The sequence below is a fragment of the Mauremys mutica genome, chromosome 2, assembly GCF_020497125.1.
Source record: "Mauremys mutica isolate MM-2020 ecotype Southern chromosome 2, ASM2049712v1, whole genome shotgun sequence".
Lineage (NCBI taxonomy): Eukaryota > Metazoa > Chordata > Testudines > Geoemydidae > Mauremys > Mauremys mutica.
This window is the reverse complement of record NC_059073.1, coordinates 103,810,463-103,833,531: the sequence shown is the minus strand read 5'-3', so window position 1 is coordinate 103,833,531 and position 23,069 is coordinate 103,810,463. Positions and strand designations below refer to the sequence as shown.

The 23,069-nt window shown below is 40.2% G+C and overlaps 1 protein-coding gene across 4 annotated transcripts in view; it reads left to right on the top strand.

Moving 5' to 3' along the window:
• ZNF516 (zinc finger protein 516) overlaps nt 1–23,069 on the top strand; it is a 133,503-nt gene that overhangs the window by 40,474 nt on the left and 69,960 nt on the right. For all 4 annotated transcript variants that reach the window (XM_045005971.1, XM_045005969.1, XM_045005972.1 and 1 more), the window contains one exon: nt 13,994–16,017. In XM_045005971.1, the coding sequence (XP_044861906.1) occupies nt 14,115–16,017 (1,903 nt within the window). In that variant the 5' untranslated portion in view covers nt 13,994–14,114. The remainder of the gene's footprint in view (nt 1–13,993; nt 16,018–23,069) is intronic.

Here is a 23,069-nt window from a genome sequence, read left to right as displayed (position 1 = left end):
TTACAGTAGCTGGGGATCTTGATCCATAGAGCATATAAGAAATGTTTGTGTTTGGAAGGGGGGCATACAATGAACATTTGGCATTCATAAGATGTCGATTGATGTAGTACAAATGATAATCAAAAATATTAACTACAAGATCAGATTAAAAAATCTCAGAAAAATAGACCAATTTTGTACTTTTGAAAAGCTTATTGTAAAAAAACTTTCAAGAAAACTGATAATGTGTTTTTGGTGCTGTGTATTCTGAGATTAGATTTTTATGTTGACTTTCTGTGCTAAATAGTGCTACCTCAGAAGGTAATGTTTAACAGAATGTTTTTATGGTTTACTGCACATAATTATCTCTCTTTATATTCTAGGCCACAGTTCTTTCTTTTTGATGATGGGATTTTTTTTTAAAGCTCTTTCACAAAATGGAACTTCGAAAAGAGATAATTGCAGTCAAGGAATTTGTTTGTCTTTTGCAGTTTCTGGTCTAATAATAGGTGGAAAAAGTAAACTAACAGCTTGCCACTGCTGCTTTGTGACTTTAAAAATCTTTTTTTTATTACACCCAAGATTTAATAGCTAATCAGACAACAACATTGTAATCTTAAATCTGTTAACAAGTTACTGGCTGGCAATAACTTGATATGGTAGAATCATTATTTTGTGTTTATTTGAGCAATTGGACATATTAGGTGTGAGGGTTACTGATTACTTACCTTGAATTTCTTAATTCTTTCTGCATAGCTTATCTCATGGTAACTTATCTTAGAAATAGCCCTATAATTTCTGTTAACCTGCTGTAAACATAATTGCAGTTATTATTATTATTAAATTTTCACTGTGTTGTAATATATGGTTCTCTGCATTCAGGGATGCAGCATGCTTTTATTGGGTAAGTCATTATTGTTATGTATGTATGTAGTACATCTGACCTTGCTGTAGCAAGGGCATCAACATATATTATAAATAGTGTGACCAGATAGCAAGTGTGAAAAATTGGGAATGGGGGTGGGGGGTAAGAGGTGCCTAAATAAGAAAAAGCCCCCAAAATCAGGACATCTGGTCACTCTAATTATAAATCATTGGATCCAGTTCCCTATTGGTGTAACTGCTAGTGGCATTAGGGAGAGATCTGGCCCATTGTGACATGCTGTTGTTTCATTTTAGTTTGTAACTGGTACACACGTTTCTTGACTCTTGATGGCACAATGTTTTTTGATTTTCAGTCATAGGTCCAGATTCTCAGTTGATGCAAATCATTGTAGCTCCACTGATGCCAGTGGAGCTATTCTGACTTACACCAGCTGAGGATCTGGCCCTTAATGTGTACATGTGTTCACAACATTTTATATTGGGCAAATCTGAGAGGAAATAGTAAGAAAGTGTGTGTGTGTGTGTATGTATATATATATATATATATATAAATATGGTATATCAATGGAACTACAGCAATTTACACAAACTAAGGATCTGGCCCCTATTTTTCTTCAGTAAGTGCAAAAATAATTTTATTTTCAACCATGGTGCTGCAAATATCAGCCTATCTATAGTACTTTTGTGCATTTAAAAAAACATCCAAAGTAAAACATGAAAATACTCCTCCTGAGCAACTTTGTGTCAGCATCCAGGCTGACAAATTTTGGATCTCTGCAATTTGAAAAGGCCAAGTTATAAACCCTTGTAAATTGGGTTTATAATGGAAGTCCTGATGAGATAACATTAACTACAAAGCAGTATTGGGTGCGGTACAAATTCTGTGCATGTTTTATTCACACACATGCATGAATAGACAGCATCAATGCCATTGATTAGAATAAGAAAATACTGTACAGTATTTAGGTGGATTTGCTCCTATTTGGGAATAAATTGTTTTATTTTTGCTTTGATATCAGATTTGGGGAGGTTTTTTTTCCATTTTTTAGTTTCAGTACAGAACATAATAAAGTGGCTTCCTTTGGTGGGGTTTAGCAAAATAGGAAACGGGTACATTAATGTCCAAAAGTAAAGTAAAGTGGACTCTTTTCCAAGGCATTTATTAAAATTTAAAATGTTTATATTCAAAATTAGAAATAATTTCTATAACACACCAAAATATCTGCTTTTGACTTCCTAATATAGATCATTAATGACCCTAGGGAAAAAACCCACATCTGCACTGGTTCAGTTCTTGGCCTTTCTAGATCTAATCAATAATCACATTGTGTATTCAGCTGTCTATTTTTTTTCTCCTGTGAGGTCAAATTTAACTATTAGTCTTTATATTTCAGAAGAAGGACATAGACTGCCTTATGCATAATAATATTGGTTTCAGTGTTTCCTTCTGGGTCTAAATTGTTATACCCTCACCAAATGAGTAACTGTTAAAAGGTGTATTTCTATTTAAATATTTTATCTGAAATGTAAGATGCTGTTTTCCACTCCTCTGCTGTGTACGGAATCTTTGGAAAACTCTAGGAAAGTATGTTGATCATGAATGCAAAAAAGTTTGCTCTAGTTTTAATGTACACAAGGAGATTTAAACTGATCATCGCTCTTGTGTACTGCGGGATGCGAAAGTGGCAACAAGAGGTAAATAGGTGCAATGGTTCTTGCTGGATGATAACGCAGCTGCTGCAGTAAAGCCATGTTATGGTCTACTAGTCGCATTTGGGCAGTCACCTCTAATTCAAATTTCTTATTTAGTTTGGATTAGAAAATGAATTAAAGGAAGCCATTAGATTTATATATTAAGTTTATTTTCTTCTCCTGGAAGATTTATGCCTTTTCTATTTTGTCCTGTAGCCAGAAAAAAGCACTCTTGAAAGTGGCTTGCCTTTAAAATAAACTTTTTTTAAATTTTAGACTGTAATGTAGTGGGCTTTAGTACCTGTCTTAAAATAAGGGGGTTATTGTAGTCAATTAAGTCTTGTGATGGTGGCGTTTTGTGATTTTTATGTGTGTATATATGTATGTATGTATGTTTTTTCCATGGAATTATTACTGATACTAGTTCCCTTTTATTCGTTTCTTCATATTAGAGTGGAAATGTAGTTTGTTCATAATGGATTATTGATTGGTCTGAGAACAGCAGAAGCCCCAAGGCCTTGTCATCAATGGTACTTACTCTCCCAGTAGTGAATGCATCACTTCATGCAGCTATTTGGGACCCGTGTCTGTGGAATATAAGCCTGTAATTGTTAATCTTGTTCAGAACAGTTTTTAGGGAGAGGAACTCTTTATTGTTGTTGTGGTCCCCGCTCCCCCATTTGTTCAAAGAATAGTCCCTTTGTTTTGGTGGTAAAATAAGCTTGTGCAGGATGTTAATGATGTATTTTAATTCATTGCTTATAATACTACAGTGTAACTAATAAAGAACATTTCTTTGTCTCCAAGAGGACAAACATGCACAGTACACTGAAACACAAAATATGTACTGAGTGGGTGACAGCCCTGTGTTTCTCAACATACCCTGTAGCAGTGCACAAGAATAACCTTTTCATAGAACTGCTTCTTTAGAAAGCTCTAAAAACTGGGTTATGGACTTTTTATTGTTCTGCTGGCTTTTGGTTTGAGACACATCACCTCTTTGCAGATACCTAAGCCTTTTCAGCATTAGGTGTTTTTATTATCTTTTTATATATATATATATACACTGCACTCCATTTTAAGAATCACTGATGTGAGAATCAACTGCATATAGTGACCAAACCTACTGGGACAAAATCATTCCTATACTATACTCGGCTTATAAGAATCAAATAATCCAGGACGGAAGTGATTCTTATAAAAGGAGTGCACTGTGTGTGTGTGTGTGTGTGTGTGTGTGTGTGTATATATATATATATATAAGATATACACACTTTCATCTGCTAAGGGTGTGGTGCTGATTCAGAATGGCCTGACTCTTCTTTCAGAGGCCTGGCTGTCCATTGGAGGCCTGCTGTGGAATGTCATTAGATCAGAGCAGGAGAGAGACATGGAAACTTATGACATAGTCAAAGAAGCTCAAAATAATGTGTCAGTGTTAGAACTGCAAACTTTTCTACACAAAAGGAATAGACTCTTCAGCTTCAGGGGGAAAAAAGAACAGAGCTATTAACAAATACAGTAAAATGCTACTCTAGGATTTAAACACAAAGATATAAGCGACTTGAAGTAAACTCAAGTAATAGAAATGCCTGGTTTATTTTTCTAGCAGCCTTTTTAACTCTCTCATTCCCAGTCCTCTGTGGCAATTTTGGAAGGGTTAAACAACCTCAAGAGATTTCTGCTTTAAATAATTAAATACTTTTAAAAATTAGAAACCCTTCCTTTTTAACTGATTCAATTTTTTGGATAGCTTTTTGGCAGAATTAACTTAGATGGCTCTCAGAAGATCAATGCAAAGTCATGTTGCCTTTACCTAGTGCTGGTTTACTTTGTAAGCCACAGAATGCCAGGATTTCCTGTGAATTCAAGGGTAGGTTTACTATTTAAAGACCCATACTTTCTTCCACCCTCCATCTTGGTTGAAAGAATGTTATCTGCTGAAAACAGAGTAAAAGGGATATAGACAAATGAAGCTGTCCATAAAAGGACTAAAGAAGGCATTTTCAGTAGGACTTTTGCCCAAGTAAGAACAGCAGGATCATGACATTGATCAAAACAATATAAAACTAACCATTGTAATGTTCTTGCATAAGACTCTAAATCAGGGGTCGGCAACCTTTGGCACGTGGCTCACCAGGGTAATCATCCTGGTGGGCTGGGCTGGTTTGTTTACCTGCCGCGTCCGCAGGTTCGGCTGATTGCGGCTCCCACTGGCTGTGGTTTGCCGTCCCGGGCCAGTGGGGGCAGCGAGAAGCGGCGCGGGCCAAGGGATGTGCTGGCTGCTGCTTCCCAACGCCCCCATTGGCCTGGGATGGCAAACCGCGGCCAGTGGGAGCCACGATCGGCCGAACCTGTGGATGCGGCAGATAAACAAACCGTCCCGGCCTGCCAGAGTGCTTACCCTGGTGAGTCGCATGCCAAAGGTTGCCAACCCCTGCTCTAAATTCTGCTGTGAAATCAATGGGGATGCATAGGTGTGAGGCCTATAATGTGGGAGTATTTCAGTAGTCTAGTATCATTGAGGCTGCAATGGTGGAAATTAAAATGGTGGAAATTTCTCTCTCTATCTCTTCTCCCCTGTTCTTAGATACTTTAGTTGTCTTTTTCTCTTACAGTGAATGCCCTTGAATATAAAAGTCTTTCAGCTGTCTAATTTGAGCTTCCTGAAAACTGGAAGGCGTGGTTGCTGAGTTATCACTCTTTTGATACATTCTGCTTCTTCACCTGAACATATTTATATTTGCTGTGTAATATTGCTCTGTCACCAGGAGGATCCCTTCTTCACACAATCATGTGCCAGCATTTTTTGTTGTTGGAGAAGTGTACTGGAGTGATGATCTGCATTATATCCAGAATCCTCTAGGACAGTGGGTCTCAAACTTTTTTACTGGAGACCCCTTTTACACAGCAAGCCTCTGAGTGTGACTCCCCTTATAAATTAAACACACTTTTTAATATATTTAACACCATTATAAATGCTAGAGGCAAGCGGGGTTTGGGGTGGAGCTTGACAGCTTGTGACCCCCCCTTAGGGGTCCCAACCCCCAGTTTGAGAACCCCTGCTCTAGGAGACATGATGAGCAACATTTCCACAATGGATTCTGTGCTCCTTTCATCCAGGGCTTGGAATTCACATATCTGAATTGAAAATGTCTTCTTGCTTGAAAACATTCACTGTAACTTCCCATATCTGATTCTTTTCTGCAGTTTTTCTTGCCAGTGGAGACCTGTCCCTTCATGTAATGTATGGTCACTACAGTCCACATAATACAGTTTTTAATAGACTTGTTCACAGTTTCAGGATGTTGTAAAAGAAGTAAATAACCTATCTATCTAAGCTTTGTGAAGCATTTGTCTGTATGTAAGTATTTTATAGCCATCAGCCATGAATTTGGGGTTAGGTTTCATATATATATATAGTATCTACTCCATTGTTTTACTTTTTTCCCCACCCCTCATCAGTTTCTAAACTTATTTTTCAGAAATATTTTATTTTTCATTAATTCTTTCCTGGCTGGCACAAAAGGGCTGTAATGGTTGTCTAATTGGCCAGCTAATTAAATCTCCACCATGGAGCCAAATACCTTCATCCTCTGCTCCCAGCATGTATAAGTAGCATGGTGAGCAGAAGTTTGCATGTGTCTGGAGAGTTGCTGCTGGCATCACGGAGGCCCTGTGTGACGGAGCAGGGAGTGGGAAGGATTGACCTGGGGATGTCGCAGGGGAGTTTTACTGGGACTGTCTGCATTGGGGATGGGATAGCAAAGGGTGACTTCACTTGAGCCTATAAACCTGAGCTAGGAGGGGGGTTGGGGCCAGGTGACACTTTTGCCTGGGAAACTGGACAAAGGCTGGAGGAGGAGCTGGGGGAAGGCTGGGTGAGACTGCTGGAGGGGGTTTCAGTTTGGAGCGGTCTGGGGAAATGGTGGGAACCTCAAGGCTGTGGTCTAAGATCCCTCCTCCCCGTCCTGAGGGACCTGACTGAGGGGTCCTGGTTGTACCTACAAGCTCTGTTTGGGACTGTGTTCCAGTTGTCTAATAAACCTTCAATTTTGCTGGCTGAGAGTCACGGTGAATCGCAGGAAGTGAGGGTGCAGGGCCCTGACTCCCCCACACTCCGTGACACCCTGATCCTGCAAATATTTACCCAAATGCTTAACTTTAAACACATGACTTATGGTGATGGCACAACTCAGCTGCTTAGTTAAGCACATGCATATGTGTTGGTAGGGAAGGGGGTCTAGAGCAACTTTGGAGCAAGCTGAAAGTAGCATTGGGGACAGTAGGGGAGCTCAGTGGTGGTGTAATGTCAGCCTTATCCTAGATTCCATACCAAACACAGCTCAGCTGGACCCAAGGATCAGGGCCTTTAATTCTCTCTTAAAACAGTAATCAACCGTAGTGAGTTAAAAGCTGGTGGCTTCCACCCATTGCACCAGGCTAAGTGTTGAGCGAAACAGTTAGTCACTAATAATCGGAATGTTAACTGAAGCGTCTAAGCGTAGTTTTTTCTTTTTCTTTTTTTGATTCAGTCTTGAGGCATTGAAGCATTCTTTTCAAAGTTGATATTTTCATTTTGAACTCACCATTTCCTTCCTTCTTGGTGGAGAACAGCATTGTTGTTCTGCAAAGAGTCCTTCTAGCAATGTGACAATCAGCATAGCACTCAAACAGTTAGATGAGAGATTCTGAGATTGTTCATCTACAATATGTGTATGTACTGGGCATTCAGCCTTCCAAAGCCTCCATGTGACACAATGAGCCAGCCTCTATACAATAAAGGAAGAAGACTGAAATTAGAACTGGTTGAAAAACAATTTCCATCCTGCAGGAGATACTGAGATATTGTCTCATTTCAAATTGGGACAAAGTGAAAATCTCAAATTTTTCACACAATAATTTGAAACATTTCTGGTAAGGCTGAAATATTTTGTTTCAACTTACGTTGTATTACAAATTATAGCACAAGTTGAAACGATAAGGTTGAAATTGATCATTTCTAGGGCTGTCAAGCAATTACAACACAGAATACAAAGTGTACAGTGCTCACTTTATATTTATTTTTTATTACAAATATTTGCACTATAAAAAAGAAAAGAAATAGTAGTTTTCAATTCACCTCATACAAGTACTGTAGTGCAATCTCTATCGTGAAAGTGTAACTTACAAATGTAGAATTTTTTTGTTACATAACTTCACTCAAAAACAAAACAATGTAAAACTTTAGAGCCTACAAATCCACTCAGTCCTACTTCTTGTTCAGCCAATGGCTAAGACAAACAAATTTGTTTACATTTATGGGAAATCATGTTGCCTGCTTCTTATTTACAATATCAGCTGAAAGTGATAACAGGCATTCGCATGGCACTTTTGTACCTAGTGTTGCAAGTTATTTATGTGCCAGATCTGCTAAACATTTGTATGCCCCTTCATGCTTCGGCCACCATTCCAGAAGACATACTTCCATGTTGATGATGCTTGTTAAAAAAATGTGTTAATTCAATTTGTGACTGAACAACTTGGGGGAGAACTGTATGTCTCCTGTTCTGTTTTACCTGCATTCTGCCATATATTTCATGTTATAACAGTCTCAGATGATGACCCAGCACATATTCATGTTATGAACACTTTCACGGCAGATTTGACAAAATCCAAAAAAGGTACCAATGTGACAGTTCTAAAGATAATTACAACACTCGACCCAAGGTTTAAGAATCTGAAGTGCCATCCGAAATCTGAGAGGGACGAGGTGTGGATCATGCTTTCAGAAGTCTTAAAAGAGCAACATTCAGATGAGGAAATTACAGAACCCAAACCACCAAAAAAGAAAATCAACCTTCTGCTGGTGGCATCTGACTCAGATGATGAAAGTTAACCTGCATCGGTTTGCACTGCTTTGGGTTGTGGGTGACGCATGAAGGGACAAATGAATCTTTAGGGCATTTGGCATGTAAATATCTTGTGATGCAGGTTATTTAATAAATATTTAATAAATGTTAATTGGTATTCTATTGTTTAATCAATTAATATTTTGAGTTAATTGCATGAGTTAACTGCGATTAATAGACAGCCCTAATAATTTCCCATCAGATTGATGAAATTGATATATTCCAATGAAACATTTTGATTCTGTTGAATCAGCATTTTCAGTTGGAAAATTTTTGACAAGCTGTAACTGAAAGGATGGGTGATTGATTTTACATAAGTAACTTTTTTTTCTTCACTAAAGAAAATGCTATAAAAATTAAACGTGGAATATGCCACAGCTGTGTGTGGGGGAAGAGGGAAATCATGGGCATATGAAAAAGAGGGACTCCTTCTCTCTCTGCAATAGCAATTGTGTGAGTGCCCGAGGCCCTACATGCAGAGAGAAGAGCGAGGGTTCCTTTCTTCTTTTGTAGCTGCAACATTTTTCTTTTGGGCCTTTTCCTTGTACTTTTCTCACATGACTAAGGCTATGTCTATACACCATAGCACAGACTACAGGGATGTGACTTTCAGAGTGCACCAAAGAGATGCACTCTAACTGCCGGGTCTGGAAGCTGCTAGTGTGAAGGAGAAGGTACCTAGTTCATCTTATTGTAGTCTTGTTTGAAAAAGAAGTATGTTAACATGAACTAGGTACCTTTTAGATTGTGCCAGCAGCATCTGTATGGGGCGGTTAGAGCACAGCTCTTTGGTGCACTCTGCAATTCACAGTCCATGCTACAGTGCAGTGCAGACAAGCCCTAAGTTTGTCTCTTAAGCATGTGTCTTTGGACTTTCAGACGGGCAGCAGAAGCACTAGAAAAGCTTGCATTACTTTCCTCTGAGGGGGTCCATCTCAAAAGGTTGATAGTTTGGGGGTCAAATATGTAACTGTGACCCCTTGGTGCCAACTGGCAGAGGGAACAGGGGATGATAGTGTTGTACAGGAATCTCCTGAGGCATATGTATGCTGAAGGGTGGCATGTGAGATCTCTATTGAGAACCAGAAGCCCACTGGGCATCATAATCATTGTGAATATTTAAGGATTATATATCTATACAGAAAATTACATTCTTAAGGTCTTGGAGTTAAGGCGGGTCCCCAGGAGGTGAGGTGACATACTTCAGAAAGGTCTTTTCAGGCAGCAGATTACAGACATATCTCCCTGTCCGACCACTGGAATATTCAGTGCCTCACATGTATGCCTATTGACATACTAAGCCAGGGGCTAAATAAGAGATTGAAAAACCTACAAGAGAAGAAGTATACAGGGGAGTGGCCTGCTTATTAATAAAGACAAGGAATTGTTCTGGTTTATCTAGGAGTGAAAAGGAACATATGAGGTCTGTCACATAGGAGGCAAACGAACCACGTGCTTGTCTCATAAATGGAGGGTCAATGCCAAGCCTTGCAGTAAAGCACGGCAAGGATTTTGGGTGAGAATTACTTTACAAGACATGAGAGTATCTTGGTAATTAAGTCTAGGCTCTAGAGTGCATGTTATGATTTTATTTTATAAGTAACCATTTTGTTTCCAATACTTTTACTTGCTACTGTTTGAATCGCTATGCTGTGTTTAATACACTTACACTTGTTTTCAGTATAAACATTGTGACAGGTTGGATCACAGAAACCCCCTTGGGACTGATGTGCTGAGACTACTTCCAACTCGTTTTCCCTGCCAGCTTGGGACTCCAGAACCCTGCCTGTTTGAGCCAGGCACGCTAGCCTGCTACAAACCCAGACCCAGGTCTGAACAACGTCCCCCAAAAGCTGCAGGTTTAACTGAAAACAGCTTAAGAAGTGTCCCTGTCTCCAGCACTCAGATGCCCAGCTCCCAATGGGATCCAACCCCCAAATAAATCCATTTTACCTTGTATAAAGCTTATACAGGATACACTCATAAATTGTTTGCACTCTATAACACTGATAGAGAGATATGCACAGCTGCTTGCCCTCCCAGGTATGAATACAAACTCTTGGTTAATTAATAAGTGAAAAGTGATTTTATTAAATACAAAAAGTAGAATTTAAGTGGTTCCAAGTAATAAAAGACAGAACAAAGTGAATTACCAAGCAAAATAAAATAAAACACAAGTCTAAACCTAATACAGTAAGAAGGGTGAATATAGATAAAATCTCACCCTCGGAGATGTTTCAATAAGCTTCTTTCACAGACTGGACGCCTTCCTAGTCTGGGAACAATCCTTTCCCTGGTACAGCCCTTGTTCCAGCTCAGGTGGTAGCTAGGGGATTTCTCATGATTGCAGCCCCCTTTGTTCTGTTCTACCCTCTTTTGCACAAGGCGAGAATCCTTTGTCCCTCTCTGAGTTCCCACTCCTCCTCCTAAATGGAAAAGCACCAGGTTAAAGATGGATTCCAGTTTAGGTGACATGATCACATGTCACTGTAAGACTTCATTGCCCACTTGTCAGCCCACAGGCATATAGGAAGACTTACAAGTAAACAGAGCCATCATTAGTCAATTGTCCTGGTTAATGGGAGCCATCAAGATTCCAAACCACCATTAATGGCCCACACTTTGCATAACTATGATAGGACCTCAGAGTTATATTTTATATTTCTAGTTTCAGATGCAAGAATGATATATTTGTACAAATAGGATGACCATACTCAGTAGATTATAAGCTTTGTAATGTTACCTTACAACAGACCTTTTGCATGAAGCATATTCCAGTTACATTATATTCATACTCATTAGCATATTTTAATAAAATCATATAGAGTGCAACATCACAAACATATTTGAGTGCTCTGAGTTAAATGGAGCAATGAGCTGAGGTGGAATTGATAAGCTAAGATGTGTTGTTTCTTTGGAAGCAGTGAATCTGTGAATACTGGAGGTCTCCTGTGGATCAGGGGCTGGACATTCCAGGGAAGTGATCAAAGGGCTCAAGGGTTGGGGTATCCCAATCGCTAACCTGTAGAGTGACTGCAGGGCTTGTAAGGCCTGAAGGGAAATGCTTGGGTTGCTTGTGGCAGGTGTAGTCAGGGAGCTGACCCATGGTAGGCACAAACATGGCTTCCTCACACTAAGGGCAGGTAGTAGCGAGGTTCCTCACAGCTCTACGTATCCCAGAGAAGCATCCCAGTAACCAAGGGCCAGATTTTCAAAGGTGTGTAGGTACCTAAAGATGCAGATAGGGGCCTACTGAGATTTTTCAAAAGTGCCTAAGCAGGTTAGGCACCCAACTCCCATTGAAATCAATAAGAGTTAGGCACATAGCTTGCATAGATGCTTATCTGAAACTCTTGATTCAACAAACTGGTCTGGAAATTTCCTGAGAACAGGTTTTCCCTTTAGTTGGTCCCTGTCCAACATATCATTTTGCCATTGCTTCCAGGATTGGAAAAATTAAAAATAATAGGGCGATGAGTTTGAAGCTCAGGACAAGTTTGGTTATGGTTCAAGTTGGGTTGTTAATTTATTTGAACTGTCATTACTACCCTATGTGGGGGTTTTCTGGCTTGTTCGTACTTTTGGTACATCTTTCTGGTTGCCCGAATGACAGCCATTATTTATTTAGCCAAGCATGTGTCTTGTGGAGCTGTCCCTCAACTCAGTCCTAAACTGCTAATTTCAGGGATCAGCAGTTCAGATGCTCTCTTTGCAAACTTATTGCTCAGCTAGACATTTGAGCTCTTGATCGGATGTGATTTTCCTCTGATAAAGTAGTATATCAGTTCTGGACATAGTCATAATATAAAAATGTGTTTTATTTGAAAGAAATGAAATTGAATTTCAGACGTGTTTCTTGCAGATATTTGTAGTTGTATTGGTCCTCGAGGAAAAGGTAGATAATGTGATGCTTATCTCTTAAAACTATAAACAGTTAGTAACCAAAATTAATTACCCTGAAGATCTAAACTGAATTGTTTTTCAGAAAATGAAAAGTTAAATTAGCTTAAAAATAATTAGTGTTATTACCAGGGAATGTAACTGAGTGCCTGAGATGAATAATGTAATTATTTTAGATTGTGTTAGATTTATATTATTCATGATCAGACTACATTTTTTTCACTTTCCAGTTCAGAATAATCTGAGGTGAACAAAGTGACAAACCTTAGACTTTGCAACTCTAAATCTGTTTCTTTGATTTTTGCATCAGAAGTCTCCAGTGAAAACTTTGTATGTGTGGTTGTAGTGGTGGTGTTTAGATCTGGCCACATCTTAAGAAATTGCTTTGTTTTCTTACTACCGAAGAAATGGATTGATTCCATCCATTAGTGCATACAGTATTCTTTCTTTCAGATAGAACTTGCTGTTCAAACTGATTAAGGGGGCTAGAAATAACTAAGAAACTTTTGATTTGTATTTATAAGGGGACTGAAAAAGCTTATCTTATAATGTTAATAATGTTGTTTCTCTTTTTTTGTGTGCTCAAGGTGGCGAGTTGATGGGGAAATGCATCTTGTGTAGCTGAGATAAATAAGGGACCCAGTTTTAAAGACAGTTATTACTATACATACAGTCGTGCAACAGCTTTTAAAATTCCATTTGTTCATCACTGACCAATGTGATTTTAATAACTAAGGCCCTGCTTCAGCAAAGCATTTAAGCATATGCTTACCTTTAAGTTCCATTGACATAACTTTAACAACCATTAACATCAGTGAGCATTTAAGCACATGATTATTTACTTTGTTGAATTGGGGCGTAAGTCTTGGATCAGCTTTTTTTTTTCATACTAGATGCCCAACAGGAAATCATCATCTTTAAATATACAGAATACTTTGTCAATCTCTGGTTTCCCTTTTAATCAAAATGTGGAGTGCACTGCAGTCTGCTTTCCTGTTACATGAAATACACCCCACATCAAGCACAGCGGAACTGCCCGCAATACAATTTAATGTAATTTTCAACAGGGGTACAATATTCTATAAAGAAAGTCTCCAGAAAAGTCTTTTATCTCTGGGCAAGCAAATATTTTTAAATGAAATTATACATGGCTCTAAAGCCACAGTTTTAAAGTGTAACAACCACTTCAAGAAATGGTTTTCTAATGTAAAATATATATACACAGAGACATATAGATTCTTTCTCTCTCTCTCAGTTTTGAAATAAGAAATATAGGAATGTTTAAAAATAGATTTTCCTGTTGTTGAGACTTTATTCATACTATTTTTTTTAGGGGGGGAACCCCATGGTGCACACACCTCTTTTAAACCATGATGTCCTTTGTCCCTGTGTATAGGTCATTCTTTTTACCCCCAAATGATATTTTAACTAATGTTGCTTTGAATGCTAACCATTTAAACTAAAATTGTGCATGTTATGGAATATGAATATAAGCTAATGCTTATTATTAAAATAAATAAAAGTATAATATGTTTTTGAAATTGTGTCTGGTGACAAAAATTGCCCAAGGAAAAGTATAAATAGTTTTAAACATATTGAAGAATCTACTTACACAGTTTCTGTATTTTTGTTTTTGTTTGTTTCAGGTGCTCATTGCCATCCGCTTACAGAACATACATGAATAAAGTGACACCCTAGACTCCTTCGAGCAATTGATAGAGGAAACTTTAACCTGAGAATGAAGAGATAAACACTCAGCAGAACCGTATGATTGAAACCACAACCCAGCCCTCTGCTGTTGGACAAGGCTTTGTCCTTTTGCCCTGTACAACCGATGTTGCAGTAGTTCAGATGGATCGCAGCAAGGAGGCAGAGATGGAATTACGAAGATCCTCTAGTCCTAGCAAGGTAAACAAGAGCGACATTGATGGAGACAAGTCCATGTGCCACAGCTGCTGCATCTGTGGCAAGAGTTTTCCTTTTCAGAGCTCCCTGTCTCAGCACATGAGGAAGCACACAGGAGAGAAGCCCTATAAATGTCCTTACTGCGACCATAGAGCTTCCCAAAAGGGCAATCTGAAGATACACATTCGGAGTCACAGAACAGGCACTTTAAGTCAGGGGCATGAGGTGGAGATGGGAGAAGCACAGCTTGGAGAGATGGGAGTCTCAGAAGGCCTTGACGGATGTACCAGCCCCACCAAAAGTACATCTGCCTGCAACAAGATTCTGAACGGGGCAACTCAGGCAGACAACAGCAAGATTTTGTTGAGAAGCAGCAAGAAGGAGGTTGTCACAGAGGCACCACCTGCAGAAGATTGCAAGCTACCCACTTATCAGTGCACCTTCTGCAAAAACAAGTTTGAGAGAAAGAAAGACCTGGAACAGCACCTACATCAAGTCCATAAGCCGTACAAATGCAGGCTTTGTAGCTACATGACATTAAGAGAAGAGACACTGTTAAACCATATAGAGAAAGACCATATTACAGCTCAAATTCCAAACGGGGAAGCTTACACCGAGAATTGCAAGAGTGAGCTGAATGCAGGGGAATTTCCTTGTGAAGTCTGTGGTCAGGCCTTCAGTCAAACCTGGTTTCTCAAAGCTCACATGAAAAAGCATAGAGGATCATTTGATCATGGATGCCACATTTGTGGCAGAAGATTTAAAGAACCCTGGTTTCTCAAAAACCACATGAAATCACACGGTCCAAAGACGGGGAGCAAAAACAAACCAAAAAATGATTTAGAGCCCATAGCCACTATTAATAATGTGATTCAGGAGGAAACAATTGTGACTGGCTTATCTCTGTATGAAGTTTGCACCAAGTGTGGGAATCTGTTTACAAATATGGAAAGCCTAAAAGCACACAATGCTGTACACTTGAGAGCTCAAAGAAGCAGTACTGAGAACAAGGCTGAGGGGTTAATTGATGGAAGCCTAGATCCATCTGTAAATAAGCAATTTTTCTTACAGTGCCTGAATCTGAGGCCAGCTGTAGGGATAGATAGAGTTACAAGTGGACAGCCTGGAAAAAGGGTAGCTGAGCTGGATCCAGTCAGTAGCTACCAGGCCTGGCAGCTGGCCACCAAAGGAAAAGTAGCGGAGCCTTCTGAGTATGTAAAATATGTGGGATGGGATGAAGTCCTTGCTGATGCAGATGTGACTTATGACAAGGATAAAAGAGAATATATTCTTGTCAGCCAGGAGAAGCGCAAGCGAGATCAGGATTCACCCAGCTCCTCCAGCAACCCCAAGAAGAAAAGCTGTGTCAGTGGGCGCTTGGAGAAGAACAGCAATGTGCAACAAGGAGAAAACTGTATCCTTGCCCAGAGCGACCTGGACTACAGACCCTCCTCAAGGCAGAGCAGAAGGGCATCCCAAAACAAGTCTACCGAGTGCTTTGAGTGTGGAAAGATTTTCCGCACCTACCACCAAATGGTGCTCCATTCGCGGGTGCACAGGAAAGAACGCAGGCGCTGCAGTGAGAGTGGGACCATTGCTCAGCCAGACCGGTATGGATCCAGCAGTGAAGAAGGGGATTCTGGTTCTGTTAGTGGGCCAAGCACTCCAGGCTCAGCGTCTGCCCCAGAAGATTCTGTGACCTCTGGAATGGGTGAGGAGGGTGCTGAGGACAGCTCTGAGGAAGGAGTATCTGAACCATCACTAGGTAAGCTCATACACAACATTTCTCCCCCCCCTTTTTCCTATGTTACCTTTTCTTTGTCTCTAGCTCTTTTAGATCCCATGCCTCTTAGCCTCCTGGGGCCTGAATGTGAGACATAGCAAGGAGCAAAGGATCAAAATGATAGATGAGTAAAATACCATAAGAAGCTTAAAATTAATGTGGATCAATTCTGTAGCCTAATTAACATTGTTTATAGTCTCAGCTTGATGATTCAACATTTCTGATGTAAATAATAAAAGTGAGCTCACAGGAGGTCTTTGCAAGATACAGGTAAATTTGGATTTCAAATGAAGGACAACTGAGAGGTAGCTTAGTTACCCCTAGCAACGCAGTTACCTCTGCTGTTTGCTTCAATATCTCTGCTGTTAGCTTCAGTATAGCTGTATCTTTCCTGGACATCTCTGGGCCCAGTTTTGCCCTGATTTACACCCTTTCTGCTATCAGTATATAGGGGTAGTTAGAGCACAGTTTGCCTGCTGTAACCTTGAAGCACATAAACTTGTTAATTGCTAACGAGAAAGGCATTCCTTCCTCTTTTCTTTTTCTGTGCTCTGCTTCCCCAAACTTGTGTGATAACTCCAAGGCTATAATTAATCTCGCTGGATTAAAGCAGTCCTCTGAGTCCAACTCTAGCTAAATGGAACAAATTATTCCCCAAATAGCAGCAAAGTAAATATTTAAAGAAACACTAAGCACTTTCGTTTCATTTTAAATTTTTGTTGTTTACTCTCCTTTGTTTATAATGCCCTGTTAGAAATGAGAGAGAAACATTTCTTTCCTTACTAGCCCTCTGCTTTTTCCATTTGGCAAACAATGACATTTCCCCCCATTTTCTTTTTCTTTCATGAAGAAGTAACTAATCCCGGTTTTGTAATGTTTAACTTGTTTTCAGGAGCATCAGTGAGGAAGTCACCAGCACAGTTCTAGGAATTTTTTTTAAAGATATTAGTTAACGTGTACTTCCTCAGCTGGCTAATGAATGTCATAAAAGAGGAGCAACAGGTTCCAGGATCATGTATTAAGTTATATATTTGATCCTTATTGACAGCAGTGATGATGTGGTGTTGGATATATTTTTCCACTGGACATTTCCCATCAGATTATGATCATTTTAAGAGAGGTCAAAGTTTGAGCTGAAACTACAAGGCATATCCCTTTCTAAATGTAATGTTTAGATCCTCCTTCCCTCTCCTCCCCACCCCCTGGGTTGAAATCATTATAAAAATCAAACCCTTTTTTTGGACCTAAAATGTCATTTTTGGGAACAAAACTTGTCTTGGGTTGATTTCACTGTAAGTTGTCAACTTTATTAGCTTCACTGAGACTTAAGTCCCAGATGGGCAAATCAGGGACACATTAGATTAGAAGGTTAAGAATTTGACTTCGGTATTTCATTAATTTATGTGCTTCCCTGCCCATTTTAAAAACCACAACTCTGGTAAGTACTAGTGACAGATCAATCTAAGTATTTATGTCATGCTCAATAGTAGGCCCAAAATTTGGTCTGCCCATTTAATGTTGTATTTATGCAATTTAAAAAAAGTTTCTGAAAGTATACTCATTGCATTCATGTTAAAGTCCATTGGGCACTGTCTGAAATGCTCCAGTACAATTGATTCAATATGTAATTACTGAAATGCAGTTTCATTCAGGGTGAAATGAGGCTGTGAAATTCTACCAGTGCAATGCACAATACCTTTGTGGAAACAGTTGTGATGGAAAATCATCTCCCCAGAGACAGGCTCAAATCAGCAAAATTCCTTTCATACAATACTCAGAGTAAATTCTTCTTCTGTACTGTTCTTCTTAATCATTTGATTTTAACCATATCTCTTTCCTATCTCAGTTCAACTTCTGAACGCTGATCTCAGAAGTGAAAGCATTTTAAAATTACGCAGCAATTTCTCCCCTAATAACCCAGTGCCAATAGGAAACTCATTTTCTTTAGTTGGCAAATTGGTTCTCACCTTCCCTATTGAACAGTGAGAAAGTCGCAAACTGATCCAGCTAACTAAAGATGAATCTCAGTAAACAGATGCATTTGCACTGTTTGTGTGCTTCATTTTATATTCCAACACATCACATTTGAAAAGCTAGTTAGCCACAGGACTACCGTATAGTTAAGGAAGTTTCTTGTTGCTACTTCATTGTTAATGCAGTTTATTTAATATTTACTAGTGATATCAATGAAATAAACATTTTTCACAGCTGATAAAGATTTCCAGTTGAAAATAAAATAAGTAGAACACAATCATTTTTAGGCCAAGATTAGTATCTTAATTTCCCTCTATTTATACCTCTTTGGTAAGGCAGTTTAATGGATATGCCATTCAACTGTTTTATACTGTCACCAGTTTAGAGATAGAGGATTGGGTCATTCTGTCCATCAGGCTGTATGTATACTTTGTTCAGATAAAGGAATTTTAGCCCTCTTGAGGTTGCTTATTCAATTCATGAGGCTTTCCCGCCTCCTTTATGAACTAAAACTTGAAGTCTATAGAGTATAGGCCAAATTCTGCCTTCATTTACAACCAGACAGCCCCATTAAAATCAAATGCTTTGTTATGCTCTTTAAATTGTCTTTTGTCCTAGAAGTGTTATGGTTTGCTACCCTCTGCTGAGGCTCTTCTAGTTAATCTCACAAGGTCAGGTGGCCTTTTTAGTCAGTAGCAAAGCTCTAGCAGCCATCTTCAATAGCTGTAAGTGAACGATGTTCTCAATTTTTACAGTTACTTTTCCCCACATTCACTTTACAGTGTTATTTTTACTCAGAATGTGGCTGGGCAAACCTCGTGGTGCTCATGAGACTATTTAAAATTACATTATTTACTTTTGTTTTCACATCTTAACTTCCTTTTCCCATAACTTGCATATGTTACTGTGGGATTGCAAGCCTGAAAGGCAACAGGGCCTTGATTCTGCAAGAGGGCTGAACATTCTGTCCCTGGTCCAACATAGCATTTAAGCACATAATTAACTTTAAACATGTGAACAGTACAATTTAGCTGAGCATGTGCTTTCTGGGTTGGGGCCAGAATGCATGGCACCTCACAGAATTGAGTCATATTAGAGGGGCAAAAAGCATGCACCAAATGCAAAATAGCTCTGAGTCTCTCAAATACAGAGCGTTCCTACCTTTCACTTATCCTCTGCTAAGTGACTAGAGTCACATCATTCTTTCTCAGCCGTGTGCATTTGTGTTTGCAAACCCAGATTACCATCCATCAGAGGCTCCCAAACTGGTGTATGGAGTATTTATAGCTGCATAGACTTGAAGGCCTGAAGGGACCATCATGTAGACTGACCTATTGCAGCACTGCAGGCCACAGAACTCCTTCAATAGGCCCTTACCTCTGTCTGAGTTACTCAGATCCTCAAATCTTGGTTTACATTTTTCAAGTTACAGAGAATCCAACATTTACTGTAGTTCAAACCAGCAAAGTGCTGATGGTCTGTGAAAAACTGGCAGATCACATGGTGTTGACTCTCCTCCTTTTATTCAGCTGTTAATCATTTTAAAAGATGACCAGAAATTGCATTCCTAATATCGTTTTTCCATGTAAACGGTCACTGCAGTTGCCATAGGAATGTTATGCAAAGGAGAGGGGAGTGGTCAGTGTGATGGTCAAAGGGAGAAGAGGTGGCCCATTAGCTATACTGTCTGTTAAGAAGGAACTGCACTATGAAAAAATACAATCTCTGTGCACCGTTTGTCAGTGGCATGAATGGCACCAACAAATAAGGTTATGTCAGCATTTCTGTTATGGTGCATTTGAAGCTGCCCGAGCCAGGTGCAAGCAGCTGTTGCTCAGCACTTGCATTGACTTCAGCTTTTTTTTTTTTTTTTTTTTTTTTTAGTTTCAGATCTTAACTAAAAGTGGTAGGTTAGGGGTCATGCATCATTTCCATAAAAGTACAGGGAGAAACAATCTCTATTTTTAGCCCATCTGCTTCTCCCCCAAAGTATATAATTTGGTGAGCCAAAAGGAAAAAAAAAAAAAAGTCAGGACATGCAAGATAGTGTCTTTATTTTTAGGCAGAAAGTGGTCACCCTAGTTTGATCCCCCCCTGGGCAGCCCTAAAGCACAAAACAGGCAGAATTATTGCTCTCCATATCAAAGTGATCATTAAAACAAAACAGTATGGGAAGACACCTGCCACACCATTCCTTCCCCATTAACTTGTGATCCAGCTAGATCTCTGTCTGCAGGTAACTTGGTGGTGGTGGTTTGGGGTTTTATTTGCTTTTTTGTGTGTCCTTTTGAGCTTGATCACTTCAAAGACCTTGCTATGCCCCTGCCCTCCACCCCCCAACAACAACAACAAACAAATAAAAAAACCCAAAACTAGTGTCAAGTTTGTTTGAAGCTTAGAAAGTGTTACGACATCAGTTTGTTCATTAAGGTATTATGGGCTATTTCAGTTTTGAAATCTAGAAAGAAGCCTCAACTGTGATGACACGACTGCCACTTGGTTGCAGGTGGGAAAATGGGGAAGCAAGTTCAAGTAGTTTTAATTTAACAGTTTACAGAGCAACAAGCAAGCCGCCGAACAATATTTTGTATCCTCCACTGTAGTGCTCAAGGGATTTAGCGAAGGAAATAAATTACTTCCCCCATGTACACATTCTCTCTCTGAATGAAAAAAGTTATAAAATAACTGTAGAAAACTAGGATTTTTAACTATTAGAGGAGGGGGAAGTTTTATTATTCTAATTCATCTTTTTCCAAGAAAGGGAGGAAGAGGAGAGAGATCATAGTGTATGAGTGGGAACCCTGATTCAAATGGGAGAGTTTCTCCTACATTTAATGTTTTTCCCCCTTTCTCTGCCTCTACCTTTTATGTATCTTGTCTTTTTCTCCCAGCTTCCTCCAGCTTCTTCCTACATTTTAAAAAGTGACTCCTTTTTACTGATGCTTCTCATTGTAGCTGATGCATCCTGTTGTTTGTTATTATTTATTATGTTTGTTACAGTAGTGGCTGGGGACTCACTGAGAATGGAGCCTCAGTGTGCTAGGCACTGTATAAAAAGAGTAGTAGGCAGCAGTTCCTGCCTCGGAGAACTTACCATCTAAATAGGTAAGACAGACAAAGGATGGGGAAGGTTGGAGCAAACAGCCAGTCTGCACAGGGGACAGAATGTTTAGTCAAAACTGTAGAAAATACTCTGATAACATCATTTGTGTTGGGAAGTCCCTGCTTAGACTACTTCAGCAGCTTCTTTGCTGGCTTCAGTCTCTGACTCCCCCATACATGCTCTTTCCCCAAGGGCACACAAGTCCTATTGCTCTCGTAGGGGTCTCCACTGTAAAGCTCTGGGGCCAGGCGCTGCACTGAGCAGCACAGTGGAGGTTGTGAGGGAAAGAGAATGCTGAAGAGGATCAGTGAGGGGCGGGCCCTTCAGACCTACTCCCAGACTAGCAGGGTGTTTTGCTACTGCAGTTAAGAAAAAAACATATAAGGGTAGGACATCACATCACTACTGTTTCATGCTCAATAGAGATGAGAGAATTCTGAAAGAGTTTATAAAAACAAAAACTTTAGGATGGCAATGGAAGCATGTCCGGCAGCAGAAGCACATCCTCTCCTGGTCATATAGTTATACACCTCTACCCCGATATAAAGCAACCCGATATAACGCGGGTTCGCATACAAGGTGGTAAAGCTCTGACACGCTGCTCTAAGCAGTGTGTTAAGGGTGCTGGGCCAGGCCGGGGCTGAGGGGTTCGATAAGGGTCAGAGGGTCTCGGAGGCGGTCAGGGGCTCCCCCCCTCAGGGTCTGGGGGGCAGGATCTCTGGACGGCACTTTTGGGGGGCCCACAGTCCCAGAGTGGCCTGGGGAATTAGCGGGGGGCCGGGAGCAGCCCGCTCCGCTTCCCTCTCCCCAGCCCCAGCCGTGTTGCTCAGGGGAGGAGGCTTGGGGGAAGGGATCCCCCCTGCACTCACCAGCAGTGGCAGAAGTGGAGTGGCCTGGCCCCAGCCTGCTCCACTCTCCCAGCTCCCAACCACAGTGCTCCGCTTTCCACTGCAGGTGAGTACGGGGGGAGGGGGAGACATCCTTTCCCCAACCTTCCCGCACTCACCGGCGGCGGGAAGTGGAGCGGGCTGGGGCCGCGTCACTCCGCTTCCTGCCGCAGGTGAGTACGTGGGGTGGTGGTGGATAGGGGTCGAAGCAGTCAGGGGACGGGGGGTTGGGTAGGGGGTGGGGCCCTGGGGGTGATTAGGGATGGGGGTCTCTGGAGGGGGTGGTCAGGGAACAAGGAACGGGGTGGGGGGAGCAAAGCAAGTTTGATATAACGTGTTCTCACCTATACCGTGGTGAGATTTTTTTGTCTCCCAAGGACCGCGTTATATTAGGGTAGAGGTGTAGTTGATAGTTATAGACTAACCTGAACATTCTTGATATCAAGAAGAAGAAGTTGGAGCTCTTAACCTCTTCTCGGTTATGGTTGAAGTTCTAGGCACTGGAGAAGTGCCTGTTTGTTTTAGTTTTTAACTTGTCCGGTGGGATTTCTTGGGGAATCAATGGTTAGACACTGTTTTATGTAATGTCTTGGTTAATGAACTGAAACGGGAAAAACAACATATTAATTCATGTACATTAGGAGATGTGGCAAACAACACTGAGCACACAGCTGTAATAAAAAGAGACACATAACTGATAGCATATGATATCTATAAATTGGGGTACTTGGGAAGAACTATAGGGAAATCTCTGAAGTCTGTTGAAATTCTTTAGAGTAGGAGAGATTTTTGCAGGAACCGAATGGGAAAATGCTAATTATTTTGGAAAAAAAAAAAAAGAGACTAATGACCACTAGTCTTTTGGGAGGTTAGAAACATGAGCCTGAAATAAAATGAGATTCAGCTGTGAAAATTGTAAATTAATACATTTGGGGACAAGTGGTGACTTCTTGGCCCCATTGAAGACCGTGTGAATTTCTCAGGATTTCACCCTAGTAATCTAACAACAATATATGCAGTGGAGAGAAATATTTGGAAAGCAGTTATCCTCAAAGAGGCATGGGGTAATA